Raw genomic sequence first — 18,168 nt, 5'->3', positions numbered from 1 at the left:
TTTGCTCATATGATATTTGCACAGTTTTAAAACCTCGGCATGAAATATGCAACAAATTTTAATTTCAATTAAAAAATTACAATAATCGCTTTCACAGTTTCCCCTGATTGAACCCAACGGTATCTATCGTATTAATGTACTACATAATGATTGCGTTTTGAAGCTTATTGTGTATTTAGTGCTCTGTATTGTTTGTAATCGGGTATATCAAAACAAAATCGTTAGAATTAATTTTTTTAATCATTTAAACAGTATTAAAAAAGAAACAAAATTGCACCTAATCAAGTTCCGAAAAGTAATAACTTATTAAACTGTTTAATTTAGTGTTCGAGACATCGAAACGTATTAAATAAGTAGGAATTTTAGCACATCTTTAACATTTAATTGAAAAATAAGATTAATTTCTTACTATCACGCTTCTTGCGATTATAATCACGCGCGTTTATGTCGCGACATTCCTGAGCGCAAACGCAGATTCCGCTATCGTTCCTGAAGTAATTATCTTTGCAGATGCATCTAGGACTGCTTTTTATAAACTCGTTACAAGGTACCGGAGGAAGGTCGACATCATCGCAGGTTTCTTGTAAACAGGGCGGTGGTGACGGGCTCCAGACTTCGTTGGGTCTACTGCAATTTACAGGAGCTGCCAAAAAAAAAGAACACCTTGATTAATCGAAAACAAAAACCGAAGACACAGATTACGTGAAAAAATATGATTCATCGACATGCCGTTACAAGCATTCACGACTGACTGACTGAAACTCTAAGCCTCAATAAGAAAGCCTCAAAAAAGTCCTTCTCTTCTTTCATGATTTTTTCCATAGAAAGTCGTGGTAAGAGAGCTTACTATTTCTGTCATTAAGCAGTCGTGGGTTCCTTTTATAAAAGTCAGTTACACAGTACACTTTACAAGAAAAACTTCGATCTCTTGTCTTGAAGGGCGGTAACCAAGATATAGGGCTTCAGAAATCAATGCTTCCCAGATGCGGGTTTATTTTGGAAATGCTTACAAACAGCGCCCATGTAGTCATTAGAATAAAAGTTGTTCCCAGACTCGGAATATGGACGCGAAAAATTCAAAAGTTAGGTCTGGACTCATCTTTAAGGACATCCAGAGCTCTTGGGTTTTAAAAAAAACATCAGGGACCGGATTGTATGCCTTTGCAAATTTACATATGTAATTGCATTGAATGGAAATGGAGTATCATTTCCAGCGATCACTGCATATTTTAATTAAAATCTACCAACAATCTATATATTATATATAAAAACGAATTGCTGTTCGTTCGTCTCGCTAAAACTCGAGAACGGCTAGACCGATTTGGCTAATTTTGGTCATGAATTATTTGTCGAAGTCCATAGAAGGCTTAAAAGGTAGATAAATATGAAAATTCTCAGAATTAAATAAATTTTAGATCTTTTATTTATCGATTGAGGCACTACGAAGTCTGCCGGGTCAGCTATCATTCATATTTTCGATAAACATATTTACTAAAATTAACTGCTATAAAAAAAATATCGGTACTTTTGGGAAATAACAACAAAAGCATGATCTTTTACTGAGCGAATGTACCTAAGTTGTTCGGTAAGCCGATAGCCTGAATGTTTTTGTTCGAAACTTGCATACCCATATGCAAACTTATTTTGAAAACGTCGTTAGCCATATTCAGACACCTGTCAAATATCTTGTGTTCTATGATGACTTGTTACTTTATAATTTTTGTGCTTAAGCCGTAGAAATAGGGATAATCATATTTCGCGAATACCAAAGAAAAACGACATTATTAGAATTAGAATTTGCCGCGCTTATCAACTATTTAAATTAGATTAATTATAGAGTATTACGAGTTTATTTGAAAAACATTGTAACTTACGGCAATCTGTATACAGAATGCATCTTTGGTCTGTCTCGCTGCGTCTTTTATAATTTAGCTTACAAATACATCCAGAGTAACAGGGGGCTAATGGAAAGCCTTCACAAATTATAACTCCACGATTATCGTTGACAGGACAATAGTCATTCGGACACCTTGATTTGCATTTAACAAATGTACCATTTGATCCACACGGGTTTCCGCCTACGAAAATTGTAAAGCTGAAGAGTTTGTTTGTTTGAACGCGCTAATATCAGGAACTATACTGGTCCGATTTGAAAAATTCAGTGTTAGATAGCTCATTTATTGAGGGAGGCTATAGGCTATATAACATCACGGTAAGACCAATACAAGTGGAGCACCAATAAAGAATGTTTCAAAATAGGGGTTTAAATAGCTCCTTAACATGTTTTCACTTTCTACGTATTTTTTTAGTTTTTTTTATTACTTACATGTGTGGACGATCTCACAGCCCACCTGGTGTTAAGTGGTTACTGGAGCCCATAGACGTCCACAACGTAAATGCGCCACCCACCTTGAGACATAAGTTCTAAGGTCTCAGGTATAGTTACAACGGCTGCCCCACCCTTCAAACTGAAACGCATTACTGCTTCACGGCAGAAATAGGCAGGGTGGTATTCACCCGTGCGGACTTAAAAGAGGTCCTACCACCAATAATTACGCAAATTATAATTTTGCGGGTTTCATTTTTATTACACGATGTTATTCCTTCACCGTGGAAGTCAATCGTGAACTTTTGTTGAGTACGTATTTCATTAGAAAAATTGGTACCCGCCTGAGATTCGAACACCGGTGCATCGCTCAACACTAATGCGCCGGACGTCTTATCCGTTAGGCCACGACGATTTACATTTTACACTAAGCTTGGCCGTTGGCTGCATGTAGGTACGGCTCAAGCCAATTCTTGTCTAAGTATTACCATCACCGCTTTGTTCGAAAAATTTGACTTATTTTTGTATTATTAATCAATTATTTTACAATATTAGTATATATTACGTCCATTATGAAGGCTTTCTTTTACGCATCATCCGTCATCCGGCTCCATATTAGGGTTCCCTGTACTAAGGAAACCAGAGACTGATATATGTAGATACTTATATTAGTTTAATTACATATATAGATAATAAACGCTCAGACAAAATCAAACAAACCATCACACGAATGTCGAAATGAGAATCAAACCCATGGCCCTATTGCACTCTTTTTTTTCCTACCTAAGCTGATAGCCTTGAGAGGCTATAGCAGCGGAACCTTAACTAGTAGGCGAGCTCACGGGGCTCAAACCTGACGACGCACTGACAACTATTGCACGGTAGGATCGGGTCAATCAGCAAAAATAAGATTATGTATAAAAATCAAACCTGCAAAAATTATAATTTGATTCTCTCAAGGCGGGCGGCGGTATTTATTTAGTGGTAATTTTTTTATTTTTTTTTATTGCCTAGATGGATGGTCGAGCTCACAGCCCACCTAGTGTTAAGTGGTTACTGGAACCCATAGACATCTACAACGTAAATGCGCCACCCACCTCGAGATATAAGTTCAAGTTCTAAGGTCTCAGTATAGTTTTTATATATATAGTATACCTAGTATTTATAGGTATAGTTATAAGTATATCAGTATATTTATAAGAAACTAAATACAATAACTACGTCATTGGTTTAAAAAATTCATATTGGTGCTACTTTACTATACTATTGTTTGTTTTTTTCAGTTCATATGTCAAAATTATTATAAAGAGTTATAGAACTAACCTGGGCATTCTTCAGGCTTAATACATTTTCCTCCTATATCTGATAGTATGTAGCCATACTCGCATTCACATCCAACCGGATCGCACCTTTTCTTACAACCTATAGCCTCTGGTGATTTGCAAGTGGACGGGCAAGGTAACGGACACTTCGTCACTTTTGCATGTGGATCTCCATTACAGCCTGATGTTCCTAAGCATAAATCAACTCAATTTTACAACTGATAGTCTGAACTCGTCGTGGCCTCAAGTATAAGACGTCCAGTGCATTTGTATCTTGCGATGTACCGGTGTTCGAATCCCGCAGGCGGGTACCAATTTTTCTAATGGAATACGTACATACTCAACAAATGTACACGATTGACTTCCACAGTGAAGGAATAAAAACATCATGTATTTAATAAAAATCAAACCCGCAAAATTATAATTGGCGTAATTACTGGTGGTAGGATGTCTTGTGAGTTCGCACGGGTAGGTACCACCGCCCCGTCTATTTCTGTCGTGAAGCAGCAATGCGTTTCGGTTTGAAGGGTGGGGCAGCCGCTGTAACTATACTGATACCTTAGACCTCATATCTTAAGGTTTGTGGCGGCATTTACGTTGTAGATGTTTATGGACTCCAGTAACAACTTAACACCAGGTGGGCTGTGAACTCGTCCACCAACGTAAGCAATAAAAAAAAAATTGCCCATGATGCAGGAGTCTATAGCACGAACCACCACCGTCTATGGCTTCACATATTGAGAAACCTCCTCATGATACGCGCCATGCCAAGAATAGCTGCTTTCTGCATCAGGCCCCTACCCCAGCTATTTAACAAGATTTTCTTATTGTGTTGATCGAAACTTTTCGCTATCAAACCGTGCACCGACACAACTATTGGAACAATGATAGTTGAGTCAACCTGTCATATGGTAATAGTCTTGTGGACCAAACTAAACTATTAATTTGACAATCTAAATATTTTATGAATTTGTCCTTTTCTGCCTTCACGAGGTCTCCTCAGGCGGAACGGTGATATTAACCAACACTGCTCGACGCGCAGACCAATACCAATTACCACAATATCAGGCTTATTCATGACAATATACTTGTACGTGATAATAGATCAGAAGTTTTGAAAAATCTCGTAATGTGTGAATGGTATATCGATCTTGATGATTTCGTAGGTTATAAGAATTTTATTTTGTTGTCGGTATAAAATTAATATTTACAATGTCAAAGTGACTTACTAGGACATTCTTCTATTTTAATACATTTTCCTTCTGCTTCAGACAAGATGTACCCTTCTTGACATTGACATCCGTCCTTGTTCTCAGCAGGCGGCTTGTAAGGTGGACAATTCGGTGGATTCGGCACAGAGCAGGTAGGTCTCCACCTGGCGGGCACCGGACACTGACCAGCTGTTTAGAAACATTTGTGTGTTAAAATTTGAAAATTATGTGTACTTAGGACGTATACTTATTATTATAGGACGTATAATTGTGTGTACTTACGACGAGACAGAAGGAAATATTTCAAACATTTTTCCTACCACTTAGAAGTACACCAGCTCTCACCTTATCTTTTTAAAAATAGATACTGAAGCCCATAGACATCAGAACTTTAATCGTGTTCGGTATCCACCAGGAGACGTCAGCTCGAACACTGTTGTTTTGGAATAGTGGTGATCCTTCAAACCAAAAGGCTTCCTGACAGGCACGCTTATATACAAGTGTACACTCACAATCCGTCGTTATATCGGTACTCAAGACTTGGAGGAGATATAAACGAAGTTACGTTAAGAATGAATGTGAACAAATTAGACTCTAAAACACACTATTACCAAATTATGAATATAATATTGCGCTTACGACAAGCTTTCTTCGGGACACAAACGTCATTGTTGTTCCTGTAATAGCCGGTTGCACACACGCACTGCGGATTGCAGTAAGGGCGCAGCTGAGGAGGACAATTCAGGTTAGAGGGACTGTTGGCATCCTCGCATCGTTCCGCCAAACATTGTGCACACGGATTCCAAACTTCATTCGGTCGTGTGCACTTCACTGGAGCTAAAATAGGTTTTTGGTTCACATTTTAATGAAATTAATATCTTAAGTTGCCAGTGAGCCTCTGATATCGATTAATATCGATTATTAATTGATATCGATTAATAATTCGACAATAGAAGTGGTTAGAAAATATTCATGTGTTTCCTTTTTTTTCCTACCTAAGCTGATAGCCTTGAGAGGCTATATCAGCGTTGTGTCATTAAGTATTCGTCCAAGCAGCCCCAGCTAAATGTTTGCCGAACCTTAATAGATACCCTCCTTATCTCTAGAAATATATTTATTTACATTACAATTTATTTTAACTCCAAAAAAGTTATCCATAAATAGTAGTCCTAAGTGTTTCTAATAGGCTTTAGTAAATCCAACAGGTCGCAAGGCCATTCAATTAGCCATTGAATTTCGTCCCACTCGGATTTATTTATATTTCTCAATTGTGTTCGCCTAACGTTTATTGAGAAAGAAATTTTAAGTAAAATACGGCCTCAGGGGATTTCTCATTTGACCCTTCTACAATAAATCAGTGTCGTTATAATTAAATATCAAAGCAATGAATACCGGGAAACGTTTATGAAGTGTTTTCACAAAGAATTATTCCATAAACATTTATATCATCTTTCATACTTTTGTCTTGATCAATCTGAGCAACAAAAATAAAAGTTAAACAACAAAAATAAGAGTTCTTAGTGTCAGTTCTGTGGTACAACTGCTGCCCCGCCCTTCTTATCTGAACGCGATACTGCTTAACGGCAGAAAGGACAGGTTTGCTGGTGAGTGGTTACTATCGCCCATGGACTTCAGCAATGTCAGGGGCAAAGCTAAGTTGCTGCCTACCATTAAGTACTCTCCACAAGCCTCGTTTGAAGAACTTACCCCTAGGAGCCTACCCTTAGGAGCTCACAAGAAGCCCTACGACAACCAGAAGATATCACCGTAATGCCCAATAAAACTATTTTTACTATACTCTATGTTGTACTTACGACAGTCTGTGGTCAGCACACATCGCTTGTCATCCTGACTCAGGCGTCGATAATTTGGTTTACAAACGCAGCCCGGATTACATGGGTAGGGGGGATCGCAAGCAATTACAGCGCGGCTGTCGCTTGTTGGACAGTAGTCAGTGGGACAGCCAGCCTTGCAGTATACGCGCGTTTCGTTACCAGAACACGAACCTAAAATATATTCTTCAGTTACTTATAGCTATGATAACAGAAGTGGACAATTAATTATAATAATATATAACACATTACCAAAATCCATTTATACATTTTTTTATCACACAACACAAAATGTAAACCGACTTAGATGAGTAATCAAATAATATTAACAAAATTCAGTTCATCTCATTAACCAAACTTGTTTTTGGCGCGAAGTGTTCCAGTTTCATGGTTGAAATGGAAGTAATTGATTTTTCGACGTAATGACTCAAAGCGGGTGGTGACAGTCATATTTTCATGAATATGGGACTCCGGTAATAGCCAAATATAAAACGCGCCGTAGACACCCTCGCTTCGCCCACATTTTACAATAAAATATATCATTTATTCTACTTTTTCTTACCTATTCGCTGATAGACTAAGGGTCTATTCCAGCTGCGCTGTGACTTGTAGGTGAGCTCACGGGGCTCAACTAGAGAGAATGTCCTAACAAAGGCTCTAGCAAGAGCAATGCTTCGCAGAATCTACCATCGGATCGAAATTGCAACCCACTGAGACAATTTTGCGAGAAACTCAGTAGTATTTCTCCTTTTAATTACTAACTAAGATAAAAAGGATATATGTATCTAACTAGTAGAAAAGGCTCAATGCGGTGGATCGACCAAACCGGGACTACAATGGGAGGTTCCTTAAAATAGTGCTTAACATAACGCTTACAGTTTTTTTTCTGACTGAACTAGCAATAATACTGCGTAATGCACGTTTCCGTTTTTTTTATGAATGATGGATTACTGATAGCCCGGATGCCTCCAGTTTCACCAGGACAAGTGGGCGGATAAATCTACTACCGGATCGGAATCGCGACCCACTGAGAAGATCCGGCGAGAAACGCAGCGGGCTCTTTGCCCAGTACGACGGTACGGTTACCAGGTACTGTCCGAGGGTTACGGCTTCGCTCTGGAGCATACTTGCGATTAGAGAGTAGTTCCTACTCGAGTAGTAAACGGTTGTGTCATCAGCGAATCAGACTAATTAGGTTGGCGGCGACCGGGGAATGACATTGATAAATAAACTAAATAGGAGCGGCTAGAGGACGGAATCTTGCGGTACTCCAGCCGTGAGTTGCCACGGGGCAGAACGGGCTCCTTCGAGTTGATACCGAAAAGAGCGGTTCGACAAGAAGTCCCGTATGATGAGCACCCGTTTCTGCTCTGTTAGTGTCATGTATACCAAACTGTAATTTTAAAACGATTTTTTGCATGATGACCACAAAACTTACTAGGGCAGGTTTCTATTTTAACACATTTCCCTTCTGTTTCAGACAAGATGTACCCTTCTTGACATTGACATCCGTCCACGTTCTCAGCAGGCGGCTTGTAAGGTGGACAGTTCGGTGGATTCGGCACAGAGCAGGTAGGTCTACATTTGGCGGGCACCGGACACTGACCAGCTGTTTAAAAACATTTGTGTGTTAAAATTGAAAAATTATGTATTGTATTTTTGTATTTGCATGTAATATATTTATTCATAAAAAGTTACACTTTCATTTAAACCATGCCCCGCAAAACTACTTACGCAGTTTGACTGCAGGTAACTCGATTTATATATTTATAGCTTATAAATTATTAAATTAGGTTATTTTAATTTTTTTATTTATTTTTCGTACTGTCAAGATGAGTGAATCTAATGAAGAAATTCGATACATTTTAAAATTTTACTACAAAAAAGGTAAAAATGCAACGCAAGCCGCGAAAAAAATTTGCAATGTTTATGGACCTAGTGCAGTGTCTGTGAGGGTAGCACAAATTTGGTTTAAGCGTTTTCAATCCGGAAATTTTTAAAGAAGTCAAAGATGTACGTCGCTCTGGTCGCCCTATTACGGATAAAATGGATGTCATTTTTGAAAAGTGGAGCAAGGTCGGCATATCAGTAGTTACGACGTAGCTGAAGAACTGGGAATTGACCACAAAACAGTTTTGGCGCATTTGAAAAAACCGGGTACACAAAAAAGCTCGATATTTGGGTACCTCACGAGCTCACTGAAAGAAACCTAATGAGCCGTGTACTCATTTCTGATTCTTTATTGCGACGTAATGAAAGCGAACCATTTTTGAAGAAGCTGATAACTGATCATGAAAAGTGGATCACGTACGACAAGAACGTGTGAAAAAGGTCGTGGTCAAAGGCCAGTCAGGCTTCACAGACTGTGGTGAAACCCGAGCTAACTCGCAACAAGGTGATGCCGTGTGTGTGTTGGGGGATTTGAAGGGCATTATTCATTATGAGCTGTTACCACCAGGCAGGACCATCGATTCCAAACTCTACTTAGAACAACTGATGAGATTAAAGCAACAAGTTGAGAGAAAGTGGCCGGAATTAATCAACAGAAGGGGTGTGGTTTTTCATCATGATAACGCTAGACCTTACACATTTTTAGCCACTCAGCAAAAATTAAGGGAGTTTGGCCGGGAGGTGTTAATGCATCCGCCGTATAGTCCTGACGTTGTACCTTCAGATTTCCACCTGTTTCGGTCTCTTCAGAATTCTTTAGGCAGTGTCAGGTTAACATCACGAGAGGACTGCCAAAATCAATTGTCGCGGTATTTTGATCAGAAGCCCCAAAATTTCTATAGCAAAGGGATCATGTCCCTACGTACAAGATGTCAAAAAGTTATCGAACAAAATGGTACTTTAGTTAAATGTAAATAAACTATATTAAAAAATGTTGTGAATTTTCATAAAAAACACGAATAAACTTTTCCCCATGATAAAATGGATGTCATTTTTGAAAAGTGGAGCAAGGTCGGCATATCAGTAGTTACGACGTAGCTGAAGAACTGGGAATTGACCACAAAACAGTTTTGGCGCATTTGAAAAAACCGGGTGCACAAAAAAGCTCGATATTTGGGTACCTCACGAGCTCACTGAAAGAAACCTAATGAGCCGTGTACTCATTTCTGATTCTTTATTGCGACGTAATGAAAGCGAACCATTTTTGAAGAAGCTGATAACTGGTGATGAAAAGTGGATCACGTACGACAAGAACGTGTGAAAAAGGTCGTGGTCAAAGGCCGGTCAGGCTTCACAGACTGTGGTGAAACCCGAGCTAACTCGCAACAAGGTGATGCCGTGTGTGTGTGGTGGGATTTGAAGGGCATTATTCATTATGAGCTGTTACCACCAGGCAGGACCATCGATTTCAAACTCTACTTAGAACAACTGATGAGATTAAAGCAACAAGTTGAGAGAAAGTGGCCGGAATTAATCAACAGAAGGGGTGTGGTTTTTCATCATGATAACGCTAGAACTTACACATTTTTAGCCACTCAGCAAAAATTAAGGGAGTTTGGCCGGGAGGTGTTAATGCATCCGCCGTATAGTCCTGACGTTGTACCTTCAGATTTCCACCTGTTTCGGTCTCTTCAGAATTCTTTAGGCAGTGTCAGGTTAACATCACGAGAGGACTGCCAAAATCAATTGTCGCGGTATTTTGATCAGAAGCCCCAAAATTTCTATAGCAAAGGGATCATGTCCCTACGTACAAGATGGCAAAAAGTTATCGAACAAAATGGTACTTTAGTTAAATGTAAATAAACTATATTAAAAAATGTTGTGAATTTTCATAAAAAATACGAATAAACTTTTCCCCAACCTATTATTTTGTATACTGCCCACTTTGAGAATAAATTACTTTTTGTGCCCCCATTTTTTCACCTACTTAAAAACCACTTTAGCGAGAGCTCAATCGGTGTCTAAGAGTCATCCTACATGAAATTACAAATCGCCTCCCACGTCTCTACACAACGCTCCCATTTTTTTTCTGGGTCTCTTACCGCCCCCCTTTAGGCCTGCAGCGCCCACAAGGGGACGTTATCGCACTCTTTGGAAAAGGCTGCCATAAACTATCAGAACTTTACGTTTACGTGTTTACGTGTTCGATATCCACCAGAAGACGACGACTCAACTCAGTTTTTTGGAATAATGGCGATACCATTCTTCAAAACGAAAGGCATGATGCTTCCTGACAGGCACGTTTATATATAATCCGTCGTTATATCGTTACTCAAAACTCTAGGAATCCAGAGTAACAGGGGGCTAATGGAAAGCCTTCACAAATTATAACTCCACGATTATCGTTGACAGGACAATAGTCATAACGCTTACAGTTTTTTTCTGACTGAACTAGCAATAATACCGCGTAATGCACGTTTCCGTTTTTTTTATGAATGATGGATTACTGATAGCCCGGATGCCTCTCCAGTTTCACCAGGACAAGTGGGCGAATAAATCTACTACCGGATCGGAATCGCGACCCACTGAGAAGATCCGGCGAGAAACTCAGCGGGCTCTTTGCCCAGTACGACGGTACGGTTACCAGGTACTGTCCGAGGGTTACGGCTTCCCTCTGGAGCATACTTGCGATTAGAGAGTAGTTCCTACTCGAGTAGTAAACGGTTGTGTCATCAGCGAATCAGACTAATTAGGTTGGCGGCGACCGGGGAATGCCATTGATAAATAAACTAAATAGGAGCGGCTAGAGGACGGAATCTTGCGGTACTCAAGCCGTGAGTTGCCACGGGGCAGAACGGGCTCCTTCGAGTTGATACCGAAAAGAGCGGTTCGACAAGAAGTCCCGTATGATGAGCACCCGTTTCTGCTCTGTTAGTGTCATGTATACCAAACTGTAACTTTAAAACGATTTTTTGCATGATGACCACAAAACTTACTAGGGCAGGTTTCTATTTTAACACATTTCCCTTCTGTTTCAGACAAGATGTACCCTGGTTGACATCGACATCCGTCCTCGTTCTCAGTAGGCTGCTTGTAAGGTGGACAGTTCGGTGGATTCGGCACAGAGCAAGTAGGTCTACATTTGGCGGGCACCGGACACTGACCAGCTGTTTAAAAACATTTGTGTGTTAAAATTCAAAAATTATGTATTGTATTTTTGTATTTGCATGTAATATATTTATTCATAAAAAGTTACACTTTCATTTAAACCATGCCCCGCAAAACTACTTACGCAGTTTGACTGCAGGTAACTCGATTTATATATTTATAGCATACAAATTATTAAAGTAGGTTATTTTAATTTTTTTATTTATTTTTCGTACTGTCAAGATGAGTGAATCTAATGAAGAAATTCGATACATTTTAAAATTTTACTACAAAAAAGGTAAAAATGCAACGCAAGCCGCGAAAAAAATTTGCAATGTTTATGGACCTAGTGCAGTGTCTGTGAGGGTAGCACAAATTTGGTTTAAGCGTTTTCAATCCGGAAATTTTTAAAGAAGTCAAAGATGTACGTCGCTCTGGTCGCCCTATTACGGATAAAATGGATGTCATTTTTGAAAAGTGGAGCAAGGTCGGCATATCAGTAGTTACGACGTAGCTGAAGAACTGGGAATTGACCACAAAACAGTTTTGGCGCATTTGAAAAAACCGGGTGCACAAAAAAGCTCGATATTTGGGTACCTCACGAGCTCACTGAAAGAAACCTAATGAGCCGTGTACTCATTTCTGATTCTTTATTGCGACGTAATGAAAGCGAACCATTTTTGAAGAAGCTGATAACTGGTGATGAAAAGTGGATCACGTACGACAAGAACGTGTGAAAAAGGTCGTGGTCAAAGGCCGGTCAGGCTTCACAGACTGTGGTGAAACCCGAGCTAACTCGCAACAAGGTGATGCCGTGTGTGTGTGGTGGGATTTGAAGGGCATTATTCATTATGAGCTGTTACCACCAGGCAGGACCATCGATTCCAAACTCTACTTAGAACAACTGATGAGATTAAAGCAACAAGTTGAGAGAAAGTGGCCGGAATTAATCAACAGAAGGGGTGTGGTTTTTCATCATGACAACGCTAGACCTTACACATTTTTAGCCACTCAGCAAAAATTAAGGGAGTTTGGCCGGGAGGTGTTAATGCATCCGCCGTATAGTCCTGACGTTGAACCTTCAGATTTCCACCTGTTTCGGTCTCTTCAGAATTCTTTAGGCAGTGTCAGGTTAACATCACGAGAGGACTGCCAAAATCAATTGTCGCGGTATTTTGATCAGAAGCCCCAAAATTTCTATAGCAAAGGGATCATGTCCCTACGTACAAGATGGCAAAAAGTTATCGAACAAAATGGTACTTTAGTTAAATGTAAATAAACTATATTAAAAAATGTTGTGAATTTTCATAAAAAATACGAATAAACTTTTCCCCAACCTATTATTTTGTATACTGCCCACTTTGAGAATAAATTACTTTTTGTGCCCCCATTTTTTCACCTACTTAAAAACCACTTTAGCGAGAGCTCAATCGGTGTCTAAGAGTCATCCTACATGAAATTACAAATCGCCTCCCACGTCTCTACACAACGCTCCCATTTTTTTTCTGGGTCTCTTACCGCCCCCCTTTAGGCCTGCAGCGCCCACAAGGGGACGTTATCGCACTCTTTGGAAAAGGCTGCCATAAACTATCAGAACTTTACGTTTACGTGTTTACGTGTTCGATATCCACCAGAAGACGTCGACTCAACTCAGTTTTTTGGAATAATGGCGATACCATTCTTCAAAACGAAAGGCATGATGCTTCCTGACAGGCACGTTTATATATAATCCGTCGTTATATCGTTACTCAAAACTCTAGGAATCCAGAGTAACAGGGGGCTAATGGAAAGCCTTCACAAATTATAACTCCACGATTATCGTTGACAGGACAATAGTCATAACGCTTACAGTTTTTTCTGACTGAACTAGCAATAATACTGCGTAATGCACGTTTCCGTTTTTTTTATTAATGATGGATTACTGATAGCCCGGATGCCTCTCCAGTTTCACCAGGACAAGTGGGCGAATAAATCTACTACCGGATCGGAATCGCGACCCACTGAGAAGATCCGGCGAGAAACTCAGCGGGCTCTTTGCCCAGTACGACGGTACGGTTACCAGGTACTGTCCGAGGGTTACGGCTTCGCTCTGGAGCATACTTGCGATTAGAGAGTAGTTCCTACTCGAGTAGTAAACGGTTGTGTCATCAGCGAATCAGACTAATTAGGTTGGCGGCGACCGGGGAATGCCATTGATAAATAAACTAAATAGGAGCGGCTAGAGGACGGAATCTTGCGGTACTCCAGCCGTGAGTTGCCACGGGGCAGAACGGGCTCCTTCGAGTTGATACCGAAAAGAGCGGTTCGACAAGAAGTCCCGTATGATGAGCACCCGTTTCTGCTCTGTTAGTGTCATGTATACCAAACTGTAACTTTAAAACGATTTTTTGCATGATGACCACAAAACTTACTAGGGCAGGTTTCTATTTTAACACATTTCCCTTCTGTTTCAGACAAGATGTACCCTGGTTGACATCGACATCCGTCCTCGTTCTCAGTAGGCTGCTTGTAAGGTGGACAGTTCGGTGGATTCGGCACAGAGCAAGTAGGTCTACATTTGGCGGGCACCGGACACTGACCAGCTGTTTAAAAACATTTGTGTGTTAAAATTCAAAAATTATGTATTGTATTTTTGTATTTGCATGTAATATATTTATTCATAAAAAGTTACACTTTCATTTAAACCATGCCCCGCAAAACTACTTACGCAGTTTGACTGCAGGTAACTCGATTTATATATTTATAGCATACAAATTATTAAAGTAGGTTATTTTAATTTTTTTATTTATTTTTCGTACTGTCAAGATGAGTGAATCTAATGAAGAAATTCGATACATTTTAAAATTTTACTACAAAAAAGGTAAAAATGCAACGCAAGCCGCGAAAAAAATTTGCAATGTTTATGGACCTCGTGCAGTGTCTGTGAGGGTAGCACAAATTTGGTTTAAGCGTTTTCAATCCGGAAATTTTTAAAGAAGTCAAAAATGTACGTCGCTCTGGTCGCCCTATTACGGATAAAATGGATGTCCTTTTTGAAAAGTGGAGCAAGGTCGGCATATCAGTAGTTACGACGTAGCTGAAGAACTGGGAATTGACCACAAAACAGTTTTGGCGCATTTGAAAAAACCGGGTACACAAAAAAGCTCGATATTTGGGTACCTCACGAGCTCACTGAAAGAAACCTAATGAGCCGTGTACTCATTTCTGATTCTTTATTGCGACGTAATGAAAGCGAACCATTTTTGAAGAAGCTGATAACTGGTGATGAAAAGTGGATCACGTACGACAAGAACGTGTGAAAAAGGTCGTGGTCAAAGGCCGGTCAGGCTTCACAGACTGTGGTGAAACCCGAGCTAACTCGCAACAAGGTGATGCCGTGTGTGTGTGGTGGGATTTGAAGGGCATTATTCATTATGAGCTGTTACCACCAGGCAGGACCATCGATTCCAAACTCTACTGCGAACAACTGATGAGATTAAAGCAACAAGTCGAGAGAAAGTGGCCGGAATTAATCAACAGAAGGGGTGTGGTTTTTCATCATAATAACGCTAGACCTTACACATTTTAGCCACTCAGCAAAAATTAAGGGAGTTTGGCTGGGAGGTGTTAATGCATCCGCCGTATAGTCCTGACGTTGTACCTTCAGGTTTCCACCTGTTTCGGTCTCTTCAGAATTCTTTAGGCAGTGTCAGGTTAACATCACGAGAGGACTGCCAAAATCAATTGTCGCGGTATTTTGATCAGAAGCCCCAAAATTTCTATAGCAAAGGGATCATGTCCCTACGTACAAGATGGCAAAAAGTTATCGAACAAAATGGTACTTTAGTTAAATGTAAATAAACTATATTAAAAAATGTTGTGAATTTTCATAAAAAATACGAATAAACTTTTCCCCAACCTATTATTTTGTATACTGCCCACTTTGAGAATAAATTACTTTTTGTGTCCCCATTTTTTCACCTACTTAAAAACCACTTTAGCGAGAGCTCAATCGGTGTCTAAGAGTCATCCTACATGAAATTACAAATCGCCTCCCACGTCTCTACACAACGCTCCCATTTTTTTTCTGGGTCTCTTACCGCCCCCCTTTAGGCCTGCAGCGCCCACAAGGGGACGTTATCGCACTATTTGGAAAAGGCTGCCATAAACTATCAGAACTTTACGTTTACGTGTTTACGTGTTCGATATCCACCAGAAGACGTCGACTCAACTCAGTTTTTTGGAATAATGGCGATACCATTCTTCAAAACGAAAGGCATGATGCTTCCTGACAGGCACGTTTATATATAATCCGTCGTTATATTATCGTTACTCAAAACTCTAGGAATTTGGAGGATATATAGACAAACTTACGTAGAGAAACAATGTGAACAAATTAGACTCTAAAACATACTATAAAATTATGAATATAACATTTCACTTACGACACGCGTTCTTCGGGACACAAACGTCATTGTTGTTCCTGTAATAGCCGTTTGCACAAACGCACTGCGGTCTGCAGTAGGAACGCAGTTCAGCAGGACAATTCTGGTTAGAGGTACTGTTGAGATCCTCGCATCGTTCTGCCAAACATTGTGCACACGGATTCCAAACTTCATTCGGTCGTGTGCATTTCACTGGAGCTAAAATAGGTTTTTGGTTCACGTTTAGAACAAATTAATATCTAAAGTTGCCAGTGAACCTCTGATACCAATTAATATAATATAATACTACAGTAGAAGTGGTTAGAATATTTTTTTCTCATTCTTAGTAGATTTGATGATGATAGCGTGACTTTTAAATCAAATTTCACGAAAATAATTGTGTTAGATACATTTAGTCATAATATTGGTGTTTCATTAAGTATCCATTCAAGCATCCCCAGAATACTAAATGTTTGTCGACCCTTAATAGATACCCTTCTTATCTCTGGAAATATATTTATTTATATTGCAATATACTTTAACTTCGAAGAAGTTATCCATAAATACTAGTCCAAAGCGTTCCTAATAGGCTTTAGTAAATCCAATCTGTTTCGCAGGGCCATTCAGATAGCCTTTGAATTTCGTCCCACTCGGATTTATTTATATTTCTCAATTGTTTCGCCTTAATGTTTAAAAAAAAAGAAATTTTAAGTAAAATACGGCCTCAGGGAATTTTTCATTGGACCGTTCAACAATAAATCAGTATCGTTATAATTAAATATCAAAGCAATGAATACCGGGAAACTTTTAAGAAGTGTTTTCACAAAGAATTATTCCATCAACATTTATATCATCTTTCATACTTTTGTCTTGATCAATCTGAGCAACAAAAATAAAAGTTAAACAACAAAAATAAGAGTTCTTAGTGTCAGTTCTGTGGTACAACTGCTGCCCCGCCCTTCTTATCTGGACGCGATACTGCGGCAGAAAGGACAGGTTTGCTGGTGAGTGGTTACTATCGCCCATGGATTTCAGCAATGTCAGGGGCAAAGCTAAGTTGCTGCCTACCATTAAGTACTCTCCACAAGCCTCGTTTGAAGAACTTACCCCTAGTAGCCTACCCCTAGGAGCTCACAAGAAGCCCTACGACAACCAGAAGATATCACCGTAATGCCCAATAAAACTATTTTTACTATACTCTATGTTGTACTTACGACAGTCTGTGGTCAGCACACATCGCTTGTCATCCTGACTTAAGATTCGATAATTTGGTTTACAAACGCAGCCCGGATTACATGGATAGGGGGGTGAGCAAGCAACTATAGCGCGGCTGTCGCTTGTTGGACAATAGTCGGTGGGACAGCCAGCTTTGCAGTACACGAGCGTTTCGTTTGCATTGCACGGACCTGAAATATATTCTTCAGTTACTTATAGTTATCATAACAGAACTGGACATACATATAACATATTTCCAAAATCCATTTATAAATATTTTATCGGACAACTTAAAATGTACACCGATTTAGATGAGTAATTAAATTATATTAACAAAATTCAGTTTATCTCATTAATCAAAATTGTTTTTGGCGCGAATTAGTCATGCGTTCCAGATTAATCGTCGAAATGGCCGCAATTGATTTTTCGACCTCATGACCCAAAGCGGGCGGTGACTGTGAATATGGGACTCCGGTAATGGCCAAATATAAAGCACGCCGTAGACACCCCCCCCCCCCCCCCGTACATTTTACAATACAATATAATATAATTTATGTTATGTTTTCCTACCTATTCGCTGATAGACTAAGGGTCTATTCCAGCTGCGCTCTGACTTGTAGATGAGCTTTCGGGGTTCAACCTGAGAGAATGTGCTAACAAATACCCTAGCAAGAGCAATGCTTCGCAGAATCTACCATCGGATCGGAATCGCGACCCACTAAAAAGATTCTGCGAGAAACTCAGTGAGTGGCCAGGAACTCACTGGGTAGCGAGAAACTCAGTAGTATTTCTCCTTTTAATTACTAATTAACATAAATATGA

General features: G+C 39.6%; 2 protein-coding genes and 1 long non-coding RNA gene across 3 annotated transcripts in view; 1 reads left to right on the top strand and 2 right to left on the bottom strand.

Moving 5' to 3' along the window:
- The window catches only part of LOC149502838 (uncharacterized), a 118,784-nt gene that overhangs the window by 563 nt on the left and 100,053 nt on the right, over positions 1–18,168 (top strand). The window lies entirely within an intron of this gene.
- Positions 250–10,166, bottom strand: LOC149502843 (rh5-interacting protein). Its single transcript, XM_089728485.1, has 8 exons — positions 10,163–10,166; positions 8,130–8,300; positions 6,674–6,865; positions 5,499–5,696; positions 4,878–5,048; positions 3,650–3,838; positions 1,875–2,078; positions 250–643 (listed from the first exon to the last, which is right to left on the bottom strand). Exons 1-8 carry the CDS (start codon positions 10,164–10,166, stop codon positions 381–383), a joined length of 1,392 nt encoding a protein of 463 aa, XP_089584611.1. The 3' UTR covers positions 250–380.
- On the bottom strand, positions 11,484–18,160 carry LOC149502842 (zonadhesin-like). The gene is made up of 5 exons (XM_089728484.1): positions 18,151–18,160; positions 17,346–17,537; positions 16,153–16,350; positions 14,140–14,310; positions 11,484–11,748 (listed from the first exon to the last, which is right to left on the bottom strand). Exons 1-5 carry the CDS (start codon positions 18,158–18,160, stop codon positions 11,519–11,521), a joined length of 801 nt encoding a protein of 266 aa, XP_089584610.1. The 3' UTR covers positions 11,484–11,518.

Source organism: Bombyx mandarina, chromosome 06 (genome assembly GCF_030267445.1).
Source record: "Bombyx mandarina strain Sakado chromosome 06, ASM3026744v2".
Taxonomy (NCBI): Eukaryota; Metazoa; Arthropoda; class Insecta; order Lepidoptera; family Bombycidae; genus Bombyx; species Bombyx mandarina.
This window is presented reverse-complemented; position numbering and strand designations above follow the sequence as displayed.

What these genes read in the sequence shown, in the direction of transcription:
- LOC149502843 (XM_089728485.1), bottom strand. An exon ending in TAAAATAGAAACCTGCCCTA is followed by an intron (nt 6,866 to 8,129) that starts GTAAGTTTTGTG and finishes AATATATTTTAG; the next exon opens with GTTCGTGTTCTGGTAACGAA. An exon ending in TGTCCCGAAGAAAGCTTGTC is followed by an intron (nt 5,049 to 5,498) that starts GTAAGCGCAATA and finishes GTTTCTAAACAG; the next exon opens with CTGGTCAGTGTCCGGTGCCC.
- LOC149502842 (XM_089728484.1), bottom strand. An exon ending in TGTGCTGACCACAGACTGTC is followed by an intron (nt 16,351 to 17,345) that starts GTAAGTACAACA and finishes AACCTATTTTAG; the next exon opens with CTCCAGTGAAATGCACACGA. An exon ending in TAAAATAGAAACCTGCCCTA is followed by an intron (nt 11,749 to 14,139) that starts GTAAGTTTTGTG and finishes GTTTTTAAACAG; the next exon opens with CTGGTCAGTGTCCGGTGCCC.